Below are 16,067 nucleotides of genomic sequence, written 5' to 3'. Positions count from 1 at the left end.
TCTATCACATGTCAGGCATTGTTCTGGAGGCTGGAACTGGGGGAAACAGGAGGATAGGAAACAGTTCCTGCATTGAGGGTCTTTGCTGCTAATGAAAGAGTCCAAACACACTAGAGAACCTGAGGGAGCAGCTGTCAAGCTGGCTAAGAACATCCATATGAGGAGTTCAGAAAAATGGGAGTTCCCAGGCTGAGGGAGAGGGTCAGTCAAGGAATGGCCAGCCAAGGCAGGTATCAGAGGCTGGGGAACCAAAGGAAAGTGGCAGAGGAGGGGAAGGGCCTCTGGTTCTCCTTCACCACCTCCCTCCAACTGTGAACCTCTTGAGTCCGAGGCTACAGTTCCTTTTGGACTGCCGGTGGCTAGCTGTGTGTCGGCACATGGAGGCACTTAGTAAGTGTTAGTTGAACACTGACTGGATGATGGATGGAAGGGAGGTAGAAAACTGCATGTCTGTGTTCTCTGAGGCTCATTAACACTAAACACTAATGTCTATTGAATATCTTGCTGCACGCTGAGGGGCCCACAGGCATTGCTTCATTATCTGCTCACAACGGCAGGAACAAAAGGACAAAAATATAGACATATTTTGAGATGTTGGGGAGAGCTACTGGGGGCTCCAGGGCACTCAGGCTGCAACTCAAAGTAGGATTCGGGTTGCTCTCAGAATTTATTTATTTATTTTTATTTGTATTTGTATTGTTGTTCAAGTACAGTTTTCTGCCTTTTACCCCCATCCCAGGCCACTGCTTTCAGGATTTAAAACACCGGCCATCAGGACTGAGTGGAGAGAAGCAGAGCAGAACATGTATGTATGCCCACATATGTGCCTGTGGGTGCCCATGTGTGCCTATATGTGTGTGCATATACCTCAGTGTATGTCAAAGGAACACTGATATACTTCATCCAGGGAGGAGCTGAGTCAAAAATGAGAGGAAGGAGCCCTGGCTAGTGTGGCTCAATGGGCTGGAGCACCAGCCTGTAACCAGAGATTGCAGGTTTGATTCACACAGAGCTCATGCCTGGACAAGTCAAGGAGAATATGAAAGGCAACTTACTAGATGTTTCTCTCTCATATCAATGTTTCTTTCCCTTCCTCTCTGTAACAGCAATGGAAAATATCCTCAGGTGAGGAGAGAGAGAGATGAGGGTAGGCAGGTGGAGAGAGCTGTGAAAGGGCTGAAGGCCAGGAATGTCCAGAGAGGGATCCTGCCTGGTCTCAGTCTCTTTCTTTTAAAAAGTGCCATAGATTAGATGGTTGTTCATTTTGTAGCTGTAGGGGGTCACACAATGGTTATGTATACCTCTTTCTTAAAGTCTTCATTTAGAGATAGTCACTGAAATAAAATGACCTGGTGCCTGCAGGATAGAGTGAGCTTGTGAAAATTTGGAGAAATACCATATGCCATAAAATCTCTAAAGAAGGAGACCTGGTGACTTGACTGTAAACCAACCAAAGTGATACACACAAGAAATAGAATTCTTTAGTCATTTCTCATTTCCTTAGGGGACCTTAAGTGGAGCGACAGCAGCGTTCATGAAAGAAAACTGAATTTCAAGAATAAAACATTCCATGTCTTACATTAAACGATACCTTTTACATACATTAATTTTATGCAGAAAAAAACATCAGGGCCACTTATATAGCAGATGTATGTAGTTAAGCAAGGTACACAGGTGATTGCAAGATGTATTTAAGTCACTCAAAAATCTGACAGCCTTCCCTCCTCTTCTCCACACCCTGAAAGAATTTTTCTCCGCTGTTAAGGACCTTTAAGTATGTAACAGAATTGCAGATGTTGACTAAACACATTTCTCTGACTTTTAAACAATAGGTTTAGCATAGCGCCATAGACAAACCCTGCCTAGTCTAACTCATGTGGCACCTGAGTAACACATAATGAACCTCAATGATTGTCTGGATGAGTCTTCTCATATTAAATCCCAATTATTCATCCCCAAGAGAACTCTGGAGACCTTACCCATAAAGAGACTCTTCGGGTTTGAGATATGTATATATCAAACAAAGCTATCAGAAAATCCTCCCCAGAAACTGAGAATGATTTCCTTATGGCTTGAGAGATACTGCCAAGATTTCCTTTAAGGTTTATTTAGATGGCACTCGAGTAAGACTCCCATATGGAATTACTCCCCACACAGGAGCCTGACCTGGGGGAAGCTGAACAAAGCAGAGATTATTTACAAACTCCCAAAGCCAGGGCTGTTTTACATTTCTCCCACCCTGGATCTAATTACATCAGTAAATGCAACACATATTAAGTAATAAAGCATAATTACGAAAAGGCCGAGAAGTGCTGCAGAGAATCGACCCTCCTGATACTGGGAGGCAGAGGCCAGTGGCTGGGGATGACTGGACAGGCTGCCTGGGTTGCTGACACCAGGGATTTACCACCACCACTGAGGCAGCCAGAGGCAGGCTGGTCCCAGCAGGCTCATCCCGACGCCTGGAGACCTGATAGGAATCATGTGTGTTCCGAGGAAGGCAGCCTTCCTGTCAGACAATTTTCAGGCAATTTTCCCTCAAATGGTAATGTGGTAGTTGCTACAGCCTCGTAAGTTCAACCCACTAAGTACCCTCAAAACCAGGGCCTTTAAATAATACAGGCAATGGTGACATACCCGTTCTTGGTAAAGAACAGGGCTTTGGTCAGTTTTTATCCAAAGAGGAAGAAAAGATTTCCATAAAACGAAGGAGAGGGTTTAAGGACTGTCATGAAAGGGTAGTAACTTTTGTTTTGGCTATCCTTAAAATTTGGGGTGAATAAATTGTATAGTTTTTAATTGCCAAGTAAGCCCCTTGTATTTTGTTTATTGAAAAAGCCTCAAAAATCTTTTCAAATATCATAGGGATCCTGTTAGGGTCACTTGCCTGTAGTTTCTTGTGCTCTAGGCTTTTCCTGGTATTATGGTCGTAGAAAAGAAACATCAGACACTCATTCAGTGGAAGATAAAGTACCGTATAAGGGCAGCAGGCTTGGCCTGCGCGTCCTGAGGCCGGTCCTTGGGTGTCAGAGTAAGAATGGAGAAATGACAACCCCAGACCTAAGACCATATGCGGGGCCACAGAAGCCATCGTTGGCTGGACCGAGTGATCTCTCTTGTGCAACCACATTTAGACAATGTGTTCTTTCACTTAATTTTTTTTATTAGACGGACAAAAGAAAGCTGAATGAAGTAAAGCTCTGGAGTAAACCCACCTGGGTAAAAATGTCATCTTCGCCACTTCAGTTCCTTAACCACCCTGAGTCTCACACTCCTCATCATTGAAACAGAGCTTATTGGCATGTCTCCCTGTGACGGTCTTGACTCACACTTCAGCGATAATCTGAGCCTGGCTCGGTGCCTGGCACGGTATGAATCAATAAACATTTGTGATTTTTTTTTTATTATCTAAGGACTTTACACTTTGGAAGCACATAAAGAAAATCGAAAACCCTCTGCATGTGTTTTCCTATAATGTCCTACAGTGAGAAAGATTTGGGGTAACCCTCCTGTTTGGGGCATATAATAGGTATTTCATAAAGTGTGGATTGAACTGGAAGTACAGTTACTTTGGAGTATAAAGTAGGTGGAAATTTTATTTTCAGGGAAAAAAAGCACTAAAACAAATATGTGAAGAATCGTGTTGGAAAAAAATCAAATAAATGCTGTAATATCACTGACAATATTTTTTGTCGAAAAACTATAAAACACAAACAATATTTCTGTTGAATTAAAGATACATTGTGTCAGTTTGTTGAACTGACCAACTTGACAGTTTCTGGAATACATCAAGGTAAATCAGGAATCACTGGAGGGAAAAAATGTGTACTTTGAAAACGCTTAAGAGAAAACCACCTGATAATCTATTTTTGTTTGACCTTAATTTCCCATTTAAAATTTTAAAAATACTTTGAATTCTAAAATAAAAAATTATCAAGATGCTTTTAAATTTGTTTTTGAATGACAGCAAACTAAGTAACACCAATATTACAGCTACTCCTTTCCCTTGGGCATTAAAACTGTAATCTGTACTTTCGTATTTCTTGCTTTATATTAGCAAAGTAGAGACAGACCAGAGGAGTGATGCTTAAGATGTTCTAATGGAAAATTGAGAAAACAATCTCCAGTGTCTAATTAAAAATTAGACCTGTCACTTCATAGTTATTGTGCATCTTTGTAAGCTTCTATTACCAGGTTGCTAAGAGAGAGAGAGAGAGAGAGAGAGTGTGTGTGTGTGTGTGTGTGTGTGTGTGTGTGTGTTTTATCCATCCCAACAGACTCTAGAGCTACAGCAGTCCTCATCCGCTACAGTTGTGATCTGCTGGTTGATAACCGTTTTGTCCTACAAATATTTCTCTCAATGAATAATCAGACTCAAACTGCATATTGGTAACTATATTTAAAACCAAAAAAATTCATCACATAATAAATACATTTTATGCACATGATAACTTCAAATTTACTTCAGAAAGCTATTTACAATATAAATAATTATAAATGGGAACACTTTGCAAGATATCATTGACATAGCTAATGTTTTCTACTTTACATTCCAAAGTAAAAGTTCAAATTACAGATTTATACTACGATGTCACTAAAAACTTTACATTGCAAGATGGTATTTGAAATATTGGCAATCAGTATCTTCTTTCACAAATATAATCCTTTTTATATCATGTCAGTCAAAAAACAAACATAAAATATTTCATCTTTTTTGAAGTGCCTACTCATATGTTTCATTTTTTGAAATTTGTCCCCTTTGGAAAAGAAAAGGAAAAAAGTTACAGTACTTCTAAAAACTTTTTGCGCCATTTCATTTCTTTTGAAATGTAAACATACCAGGGTTGTTGGGTATAAATTCAATTGTGATTAAATGTGTTCCAGATCAGCAAATTTGGACAAATTTTCCACTATATAGGTTTATGAAAGCAAAGCCCCATGCAGCAAAATTATAATAATTAAAACTATAAGTGTTTGTTTTAAAATTATTAATTAGGATTTCTTATGTGAACCATCAGTTTTCGAAAAGCACAGGAGAATACAATCTTGTTTCTTGCTTGACAATCGCATGTGTGCATGTTTGTGTGTAGACATATATGTATTGTATCACATGTGTCACACATATAACACATGTGTACTGCATTACCCTTATATTGCATGTATAAATATATGTGAATGCATGTCTACACACATATAGCCTTTCTGCATACAATCTTGGAGAAGGAACTCTGAACAAATTCCTATTTGGACATGAGCACAATCTCACTTTTTGAGCGAAGCACTACCCGTACAATTCTTGTGCACAAGAAATGAGCACCACACGGAAATTTCCCCCAAGAACATTTTCTATGTAAGATATCCTTTCCATATGTCCGTAGCTGTTCTGTCATTCATTAAACTTTAGAATGATAATGAATGTTTTTATCCACAATGTATTTCTCAGTAAGAAATAATAGATTTTGGTGTCTTAAAGTCAAATAAATTCCTATTTGAAAAAAACTGACATTTACATAAAAGTTGAAATACTTACTTAGATAACCATAGGATGTACGTCTATGTCCTGTGATGTGAGTGAACCAGGGAGTCAGATTTGGGCATTCAAATGCTTTAAAGAGAGTATCTTAAACTGTAAGCTACCCACTAAGCCAGGTAAGTGACCCCAAAATGGCCCAGTCCTCAGTTTCATAAGTATCAACATTCACTCTGTCACTTCCAAATTCTACTAGTACCAATAGAATTTCACGGAACATCTTAGTAATGTCCTGCTCTTGAAAGAGAGAGGAAGAAGAGGGGCAAAGGGATGAAATGAGGAACCCCCAAAATAGTGTCAGCAATAAAGAGAGAGAGGGGATGAGAGCTATAAAATATCACACCTGTACTCAGAATGTCTCTGTAGCTGTAGTGTCTTCTATTAAATTTAATTGTTCTAGGTCTTGGGGGGAAGGCCTTTTTCTAATTCTGAAATATCTCTGCATGTTTTCCAAATGATCTTTTATTGAATCAATCTTTAACCCCCTGCTTTCTAAAATGGAGCATATTATGCTTTTCCAGAAGATCCCATTAAAGCTTGTTTTAAGTAGATTCTCTGCCCAGAGGCATCAAGTGGCAGCAGGGTACAGAGAAAATTAAGAATATTACCCAATGGAAATAGCCTAAGCCCATAAAATAAAAACCAGGAAAGAGTGAGTGGGTTTACTGAAGGCAAATCATCTCTTGCCTCCTGTCAAATTTTGAGTGTCATATCAGCACGGTGCCATATTCTCTTATACCAGGCAATTACAGTTTTGGAAAGCTGGTTCTTTATATTCAACACAGAATGTCAAATGATGGAGCTGAAGCACACCTACATGTCTGATCTGTAATGACTATAACAATAATATCATGCACCCAAAAATAATTTGTCAAAGCTGAATATTCTCAATAATAGTTTTAACAAAATTTTTCCAGAGAAGGGCAGGGGAATTATTCATTTCTTACTTTGGTCATCCAAATTTTTAAATTAGGCAGGACCAGCAGGTAAAATGGGCAATAAAGATATTCTTACTATTACTAGAGAGCATGAGCTTTGTTGCATCTAATGAATTGTTATACGTTGTAAGAGTAATTGGGTAGAGCACATTCCTACAAATCCCCAAGGTGATATATAAATCATGCTTCTCACTCTATTTCAATCAAGTATTATGATTCTCAGCATTTAATGAAGTTATGGAGATCAAGGATTAAAATTAAAGCCAATTTAAGTTTAATTTTAACTGATTAAGTTATCGGGAACATACGGACTTTACATCCCATGTTTTAAAAAGACACAGATGACATCTTCATTATGAGGCAATACGCTCCTGCACAGAACAAAATAATGTAGATTATAACTATATTTTAATATATGTATGTGCACAGTATATTAAAAAGTTACCTTACCAAAAACTATCTCAACTTATCTTGGGTCATTTTGCAATAATCACGCCATGTTGCAAAAAAATGTGAGCTATATAATTCTGTGGGCCCGTGGGTATTATATGTAATGTAAATATGCTACTATGAAATTATTGATATGTAAAGTAAATAAGCTGTATTTAAAACTGGGTAAGACTATCAAAATTTTAAAGATGTAATTAAGTTAATTCTGTTCTCATTTAAAAATATTGGACTTACCATTTTAAGGAGCATTATTCCTTCTGATTATACCCTATTTGTAGCGTTCATAATTTATTTCTTTCTTCAATTAACTTTTTCCATGTAAATATTCCACTGAAATTTCTTTAAGGAAAGTCTTTTCTTCCAAATCAGTTCATTTTCCTAAGATTCCATTTCCTTTATAGCATCTGTCTCTGACCTTTTCCGTAGAACGTGTACCATCAATAAAACCCATCTGTATAGACTTCCTTTCCAAAACACACTGTATTCTTCAGACACTTGTGTCATTGAATCATTTATCCCCTACAGAAGTCTGCAAAACCTTTAGCATTCCTAAAACCTTACTTCACATTGCAAAATGATCAAAATTTAATTTTAAGTATTCCAAGGGCTTCTCATAAATATTTTTCTCAAAATTACAGAATATTTTTGCTTGTATAGTTCAATATGTAGTTTTTATTGTTTGAACTTTTTTGAAAGTATATGTAACCACTAACTTTCTCACTGACTTGCACTTTTTCCATTGACAGCACAATGTTGCTCGGTCACACCCAAGACAAATGTATTTCATTTCATGTAAGCCGCTTTTCTCACATACAAACAACCCAGTATTCATCCTCAGATTATCATCATTCAGATTGTCACCTACCTATGGATTGCCAATAACTGTGTTATGTGATGAAAACATATTACTAATCCCTGAGTGTTCAATGTCATGGTGTCTTCAAAATTATTAAGTCAAAAAATTAAGTCAATTTCTTCCAATACTTTCCTTCTACATATGGCAAGAGTTGCAGGCATGGAACTCCTAGAAAATATTAGCTATGAAACTTCTTTAATCACTTAGGTCACTTTGATTACTAGAGAATAGTGCATTAAATAAATCTTACTTATTTTTCTTTTCCCTCATCAGTTTCTAACATCTTCGTCTTGGCTGAACTAGAAAGTTGTCTGTAACTGGACACGCCTAAAAAAGCCCATGCATCTGCTTAAGTTACGAAGCATCTAGACCTCTATATGAGTACAGAAAAGCCAGAGTGATCAGTCTTGACAACTCACAGCAGAGAGTTAACTGATTAACAAGTTCAGTTCTGCTGCACCACTGAACCACGGAACAGTAGAACATTAGAACTGCCATGCAGATAAAGAAATTGAGGCCCAGGAGTGATGAGTGATACATTTGTATTCCCAAAATAAGTTATAGGCAGGGTCAAAACCAGAACCCAGAGATCTTGGCATCTAGTCTGCTGGTCTTTCTCCTGTTTCACATGAACTTAAGACCAAGCTTATTGTTTATTGTTTGCAAACAATAAGGAAAATGAGTACTTCACCTGTTCCTCCCATCAAAGTGCTATTCTTGCCTTTCAAATCCCCTATCGGCCTAAGCTTTTATCTTAGACTCTCTCCTGAGGTTTTCCACATGTTGTCACATTTGCACATCTGTGCTTTGAAATGTTCTCAAACACTTAACTGCTATCATGTAGCACTTCACTGGTTTCTGTTCGCTTTTGTACTTATTAGACTTTTTTCTTGGTGAATTGGTTTGAGTTTTTTATTTGGTTGGTTTTATGAGCCCCAGATACGTTAATTCCATATTCTGAACCTTAAGTTTTTTGCTTTGAGATATTACTTCATTTCCTTTGGCCTCTGGCCTTTCTATCTCACTGTTTCCAATCGGGCACTTCAGGTTTCTGATGTATGTCCCAACATCTCAGTTCTTTCTCTTAGAAGAACCCTTGCTAATATGTCAGTGTGATCCTGTTCCTTGTCTAACTCAAAAGTAAGGTAAAAAATCACCACTTCCTGATTGCTTTTAATGGATGCCACGTGAAAACCCATTCTTATAACCATATCCACAGCCATTTCCCTAATTTATATCTGAACCAAATGAGCTGGTTGGTTAGAAACACAAAGAAGAAAACAGTTTCCAAGATCTCTCCCTCTCTTTCTTAGTTAGCTTGGGAACGAACATTTCTTTAATGATTGTAATGTTCTCAGGTTAGGGAAAGTTACCCACTTAGGGTGTATTCATGCTACACAGCCCAGATCTCTGCACAGAAAGTGGACACTGCAGTTTGCCCATAGCGGCCTGTGTGTGTGCGTGAGTTTCACTGGATCATCACAGCACGATGCTGTCATCCGTCAGTCCTCCATGTGCTACACATGCTCACTAGATTAAGTCACAATTATTCTTCAATTCAAAATTTATCTACTATGTTCCCGTATAATTAGAGGGGGAGTTTTTATATTCACTTTAGCTCCATTATCTGTGTATAACCTTGAATGCTAGTGCTGTTTTCTTTGATTTCAAAGGAACACATGTCAAATACCCAGTAACTTAAATTATCCTCTCTAATAATCTGTAGCATAGGAAATGCTGGTCATTGGGGCATGAAACTATAAATATGTTTTTAGAGATCTCTAAAGAACAAGATATTTTAGAAAAACATCAGCTTCCGTTGGTTATTATAACAGACGTTCCCTTGTGTCCTTGTGCAGGGTCCGGCTGCATCCTTAGATGGGACGTTACCTCAAAGTGGGAGCCGTTACAGCCCAAGGAATAGTTTCTAATGGTTTCGCTGTCATATAAGTGCTCCAAGGCATATCCAGTCAATGTGTAAGCATGCTTATCGAAATACTGCCGGTGAGAGCCAAAGCAGTTTGGAGACACGGCAGGATGGTCCCCTGTTGTCTGATGAGGAGACATATCCGAATGGAGATAGTCCTTAGCTAGGATCAAACTGGATTTTGAAATGCGATCCGAATTGGGACTGCTTATCCGAGACAGAGCAGTGGGGCTGTTGTCATAGTCATTTTCATGGGGACTCAGCATCTTTCCCTCTCTCTGCTGGATATGGTCACATGGTGAAGTGTTGGCAAGGGTGGAACCATGGCAGACTTCGCCTGTCGGTGGGGCCTGTTGATAGTTTGCAAAACAGAGGGAGTGTTTTTTCCCAGCTCCGTTAATGGAAGCCAGTTGGTCTGAGGGGGCTTTCCTTAGCTGCAATCTGTTCTCTTCTTCTTTAATCATTTGCTGGGTAGCTCTTATCAGAGTTTCAATTTTGCTAGGTTCATGTGGGCTACTTTGATACGGCTCAGTGCGATATCGTTCACCTGATTCACTGGCCGACCCAGGGTCTGGAGAACTGACCACACTATCTTCATCCCAATGACCTCGCCCTAGAAACAAGAAAAAGTAAAAGGTAAGTGGTTTGAAAAGTAACCCCCAAAATGTATTTCTTTTTTAAAGAAATCTTGTATCTTTCATTTTTCATATATGCACCAATATTTGAAATAGACTGGCTCCCCCCATGACAGAGTATGAAAGTATTGTTCTGGAATTCACAGTTCTGTGGCTTTTAAGTCAGATGAAGACTATAACAAGATTTTTAAAAGGTAAACCTTGTTTGTGGGTTGTGCATGCCAATTAGAAAAACAGTGAAGAGTACCTATACTTCACGTATGCACATCACTAAGCCTGTCAGGCTGTAAATAATGAGAGAAAATGCATAGCAATTGGCTTATTTTATTTTCTAGAAAAGTATCATATTAAATTGATGCTTAGAAAATGCTATAATTTGTTTTTGAGGGAGATGATGATATAGGCTGCACTATTTTCTCAATTCCAACTAAATCAACTAAAATATCAACATTGCTAAATGTATTTTAAGTAGAGTTAAAGAATCTAATGTTAATGTTTAAACTGAGCATTAAGAATATATATACTTTTGTACATATGTATAATATATGTATATATGTAGACACATGCATAGATATGCATTATCTTGTCCCAATCAAAGATATAAATATTGTATTCTCAAATCTAGTGGTAAAAATCTCAGTTTTACATATAATTATAGAGTAACTCGTACCTTAGAATGTTTCTAAAATAAGGTAAAGGATATATAAAAATGTAAAATGTTAATAACAATGCATTCTGCCCTAAGCAGAGAGATCTAATATGCAGGAATAGTGTATCCAAAATATGTTCCATGAATTAAATAATTCTCAAAGCCTGAAGAAGAATTTGAATTCTCAAATTCTACAAAGTCTGAAGTCAATATGAAAAGGGAGACGAGGAACGAAACACGTGAAAGCTGTAAACGGCTTTAATGTAGCAAAGCCCCGGACCACACTAGTCACTACTTTCCTTTTCCCTTCTTTTCTTTTTTTATTTCGAATATTTTCTTCCAGACCGTGTACATTAAGCCAGGATTTTTGCCTCACCCCATTCTTTGGCAAGCCATTGTTCTTTGCCTTGGGTTTCCATTACTAATCTAACAAACTAGAGAAACTCAAAGTAAAAGGAGAAAAAGAAAAGAGAAAAAATGAAAACCATAGCAGGCAGGCAGTGCCAGGTGGTATCTGTCTAGCACTTTGCCCACCCCACCGATGCCGAGAAGAGGACCATCAGGGCCATTGGATCAACCTAACGTCACTGACTTTTAATGAAATAGGGAGAGTTTCAAAGACCTGACTGAATCCAACTCTGAAATGGACAGAATGGGCTCCTGGACCAGGTTACTGTAGAATGAACAAAGATGAGTGTTAGGAGCACTAAAGGCCTTCACTGCCATGCCCACTTCTGTGTGTTCATAAAGCCATGTAATAATCTCGGGGCAAAAATCTCGGGAGGTTCTACGTATGCCTCCACCCTTTACTCACAGGGGTCATGGCGAGTTGTCATAATGAGGAGGGAAGGTGGCAGTTACTGGCATTTAATGCCCAGAGGTCCAGGAAGGTTAAACTTCCTGTGATGTGAGTGATAGGCTATGAAACAAAGACTGTACCCCCCCACACACACACATGCTAACAGTGCCTTCAGAGACAGATGCAGCTGGATGAGCCCCCAAACCACTTAAGTCCACATCTGAAGCATGAGAATGCAGAAGAAAATAACACACACAAAAAATAAATACATACATAATACAAGTTCAAGAGACTTATTCAACAATTCACTTTAACTTAATTTATACACTTATTTGATGTTTAAAATGGGAATCACTTTTACTCACCTATCCAAAATAAATGTATTTGGTAAACTAGTAGCAAAATCAATACTCTTAAAGAGAGTGAAATTGGTTTTCCAAATCCCATTGGTGTGAGTTTCTGTTTTGTAAACTCAAAGGAGAAAACCACTGGGTCAGTCCCTGCAGTGTGCAACCTGGAATATTATAAACCTGCCCGGGGACCCACTGCAGCGAGCTCAGGAGTCATTTCGACGGCCCTTACCGTGGATCCTGTGGACTGAAGCGATGTGAGGCATGCTGTTTTCATAGGCTTCTCGGCTTTCTGGGGAGGCCTTGGTCAGGGGCAGGGCCGCACGAGAGCCCCACCAGGGCTCCCTCCCCGCCTGCTGCGTCCCCAGGAAGTACCTGCCGGCCTCACAGCGGCCGCCCTCACAGGCCTGGGTGTGGAAATGCCTCTCCTCCACCAGCCTGGAGGGGTCGAGCGCAAAGCCGTAGCAGAGGGCGCTGCGGTCAGAGAACTGTCTGTAGGCGCAGGACGCGTCGTGCTGAGAGCCTGGCCTGTCCGCGGGGTCCAGCAGCTGCGGGGAGGCTGTGTCTGTCAGGGGACTTCCGCCCCACTGGCTGTCGTGATCAGATTCCGATCTTTCTGTGTGAAATCCCGAGTACTGAAACCAAGAGGGCGAAAAACATACATTTAAAAAACAAAAAGGAAAACCGCCTTTTTACGCTGCAAGCTCCCCTAAGGACATAGTGGGCTTAAAGCACCAAAAGAAGACTCATTCTAGTACCAGCTGAGCACCCCTGACTTGCGATCAGTAAGCAGTCAGACAAAATCCTTTTCCTGCTGAAAGGGGGAGACAAAAATAATAACAAACATGGATGGAACTAAATGCCAGGCACTCTTGAAACTCCTTAATGTGAATTACCAACCCTTCTCCCGCCCACCAGTACTTCTTATAATAACTCTTTAATGGATACATTAGTAACCCACTGTATGGGTTACTAATATATGGGTTACCCATAGGGATGTTAAGGCACAAAGAGGAAAACCAATTTGTCCAAAGCCACAGAGTTGTCAGGTGGCAGCGCCAGACTTCAGACCCAAATTCTCTATCGCTACCCAAATGGTATTGCCAAAGGAAGAGTCCAAGAAAGCTTCATATATTACTTCTGTTTGCTCTTTAATTTGTTTTCTGAATTAAGAAACAAAACAAAAATAGGATTAAGAAAGGCATCGATGTGCTGCACCCTACCTTTTTTTTAACATGAGTGTTTTAATCCTCACCCAAGGACATGCTTATTGATAATGCTTTACATGGGACTGTTAACACTCTGAGGGCTGTGCTGGCTATATGGTAGGGTAAAAGCTTAGCTAACTCAATGGCAATATAACTTTTAAAATGTCTTGCCCATATAAGCTGGCCCTGTTTACTGGGGTGAGCTTCTTGCTTTCTAAAGTGAACTTCAAATATGCATAGGATCATCATGAAAAGCAGCTGCCGGCCAGGCTGTGCATGTTTGGAATCATGCTCTTACTTTTTGCCAGAGTATTTGGTCTGGTGTTGAAGGAAACGTAAAAGGCTGAGCAGACCTCTCTAGGAGGTCTGCTCAGTTTGAAGGTCCTCATGACCATTAAAATTAATAATACAGTTTTTACCAGTTTTTGGTTACCTAATGCCAAACACAGGTCTAAGTACTATATAGAGATTTCCTGCTGTGATAATAATAGCCATTCATTGAGAACTTATTATGTGCCTGTCAATGTGCTAATCATTGTGTGTGTGTATATATATATACAAGTATAAATATAAAATTAAATCTGCATAAGCACCTGGACAGTAATACATCTTCAATTTATAGATGAGGGCATTGTATCACTGATAGTTTTAACAGAATGGTACGGCCACCCCACAGTCTATCTGGTCTCAAAGCCTGCACTCCAAACCATGGTTTTACACTTGAGAGAAAACACTGTTAAGGAAGAGAGGAGAGAGAAAAGGATCCAAGGTCAGAGAGATTCCAGAAAAGTGACAGGAACTGCTTTAGAGTCTCAGGAACCAATATAAGTCCATTTTACATATTCATTCTTAGCCCAGATAAAAGGAGGAATGGGTGTCTGTCGTGGTATGGGGCGGGGTGGGGAGGGAGGAAAAATTCCTAGACTCTACTGTTCTTTACTTGTCATGTGCTCCTTGAGCAAATTTAACTCACAGTGAAACCTTCACAAGACAAGGCAAACTCTTTCCTTTATGCTGGGCCCACCCTGAGCAGAAGGAAGAATCCTGACTTCCCCACTCAGTGCAAATATGCAGCCCAGTTTGGGGGCTCCTGGAGTCAGAGAAATGAGGTACAGAAGTTTTTCTGGGGAGATGCCAAATATGCTAATAAAGACAGCATGCTCAGGACAGAGTTCTGTGTAAGTTCTGGGTTCAAGATTTTTCTGTTACCATTTCTAATTATTACTGTAATTATTTGCCAAATGTACATATGGACTATTGGCATATTCCATCAAGAAAAAAAATAATAGTAAATCCAGCTTCTTTCCTTGCAGAACTATAAATTGGGTACATCAGTGCATCCTGAGCCCCATTTTCCTACATCACATCTCCACGTGGCATCAGCCTTTTTTCCCATGGACACCAGCCTCCCTTTGCACAAGATGCCACCTTCACTTTCACCGAGTGGTTGCTGCACCCCCTCTCCTTACTGCATGAGAATCAGAGTGCTATACATTTGCCCTTCAGTAACAACATCCATGTACTTGCTTAGGAAAGATTCAGATCATCCGTGCTAGTCCAAGCTAGCAACGGTCCAGACTCTGCTTGTTTTGATAAAAGTATAAACCAGGCCTATTTCTGAAGTACTCCAGTCAAGACTTTTGAGCCCTGTTGAGAGGGGGAAAAGCTTCCCATGAGTATATATGGGAAAGTGCTATTGGCGCAGCAGAGAAGAACATTCTGTCCTCTGCTCACAAAGAAAATTCAACACAAGGTAACCCTGGCATGCATGAGGTACACATTTCAAGAGCACCCAAAGAATTTGGGATGCTCTTGAAAGAAGGAAGAGGGATAAGCTTCTTGTCAATAGTCAGGAAACTACAACAGCAAGTACACTGCCATTCAAACAGGCAGAAATCAGGTGATTAAGTAAGACCAAGACCTCACATTGCTCTAGAGGCACAGAGGAGATGCCTAGCTGAAAACCTCTATTTCTCAAGCCCTGTGAACTTGCACCAGTGTGCATCATCCAAGCCCTGAGCTACATTCGTCACATTAAAAGGATGTGCACTAGAAGTGAACTCTGCTGAGACTACCTCAAGCCCGTAATTTGATCTGAACTATTTCAGGTGCCCATTCAGTATCTGAGGACAGAAGGAGAGCAGAGAGGGGAGATGGCCACCAGCCACTGCACGCTGCGCGTGCTGCACAGCGAATGGATGCTGTTCCCCAGGGCTCCTGATTTTTCCCGCACCTACCTCAGCTGCTTACTACTTGCACCATGTTAGACAAGTGATTGAATTTCTTTCATCCCTAAAGGAAAAGGGTCATCGTGATACTTCACCTACCAAAGGCTGAGCCAGAAAAGGAGCTACTTAATGGTAGAGGCAGTAGGGACAGGAAGCTACGGGAACTTGGTCCCAGGACAATCCTGCAGGTAACACTAGAGGTAACCATGAGCAAATTACTTTCTTTCTTAGCCTCATCTGCAGGATGAGGTACCAGTTAGACTAGACTTTCTCTAACTTTTGTTTCAGTGCTAAAATCCTATATTATACCTTCAGCATTCAGTATCCTTTCTAGTGTTGAACATATGATTCTTATGCTGGTCCCTATATTTCACTTATTTAAAAAAGATAAATTATATAGGGCTACCATCTATAGCCAAGGATTCTTAATTGACATGGTTATAAGAAGAAAGTTATATAAGTTATGTTTTTTTCTATGATGTTGACTTTACAAGTAT

General features: G+C 39.7%; 1 protein-coding gene across 8 annotated transcripts in view; it reads right to left on the bottom strand.

Annotated features, from left to right (window-relative positions):
• Positions 1 to 4,446: 4,446 nt before the first annotated feature.
• Positions 4,447 to 16,067, bottom strand: part of SIM1 (SIM bHLH transcription factor 1) — a 91,047-nt gene continuing 79,426 nt past the window's right edge. For 7 of the 8 annotated variants that reach the window (XM_053664951.1, XM_053664952.1, XM_053664950.1 and 4 more), the window contains 2 exons: positions 12,367 to 12,769; positions 4,447 to 10,314 (listed from right to left, as the gene is read on the bottom strand). In XM_053664951.1, the coding sequence (XP_053520926.1) occupies positions 9,584 to 10,314; positions 12,367 to 12,769 (1,134 nt within the window). In that variant the 3' untranslated portion in view covers positions 4,447 to 9,583. The remainder of the gene's footprint in view (positions 10,315 to 12,366; positions 12,770 to 16,067) is intronic. The other variant, XR_005084973.2, reaches the window with a different exon arrangement.

Source organism: Artibeus jamaicensis, unplaced genomic scaffold (assembly GCF_021234435.1).
Source record: "Artibeus jamaicensis isolate MK-2021 breed Jamaican fruit bat unplaced genomic scaffold, CSHL_Jam_final contig_387, whole genome shotgun sequence".
NCBI lineage: Eukaryota > Metazoa > Chordata > Mammalia > Chiroptera > Phyllostomidae > Artibeus > Artibeus jamaicensis.
The sequence above is the reverse complement of the archived record's forward strand: the minus strand, read 5'-3'. Positions and strand labels throughout refer to the sequence as shown.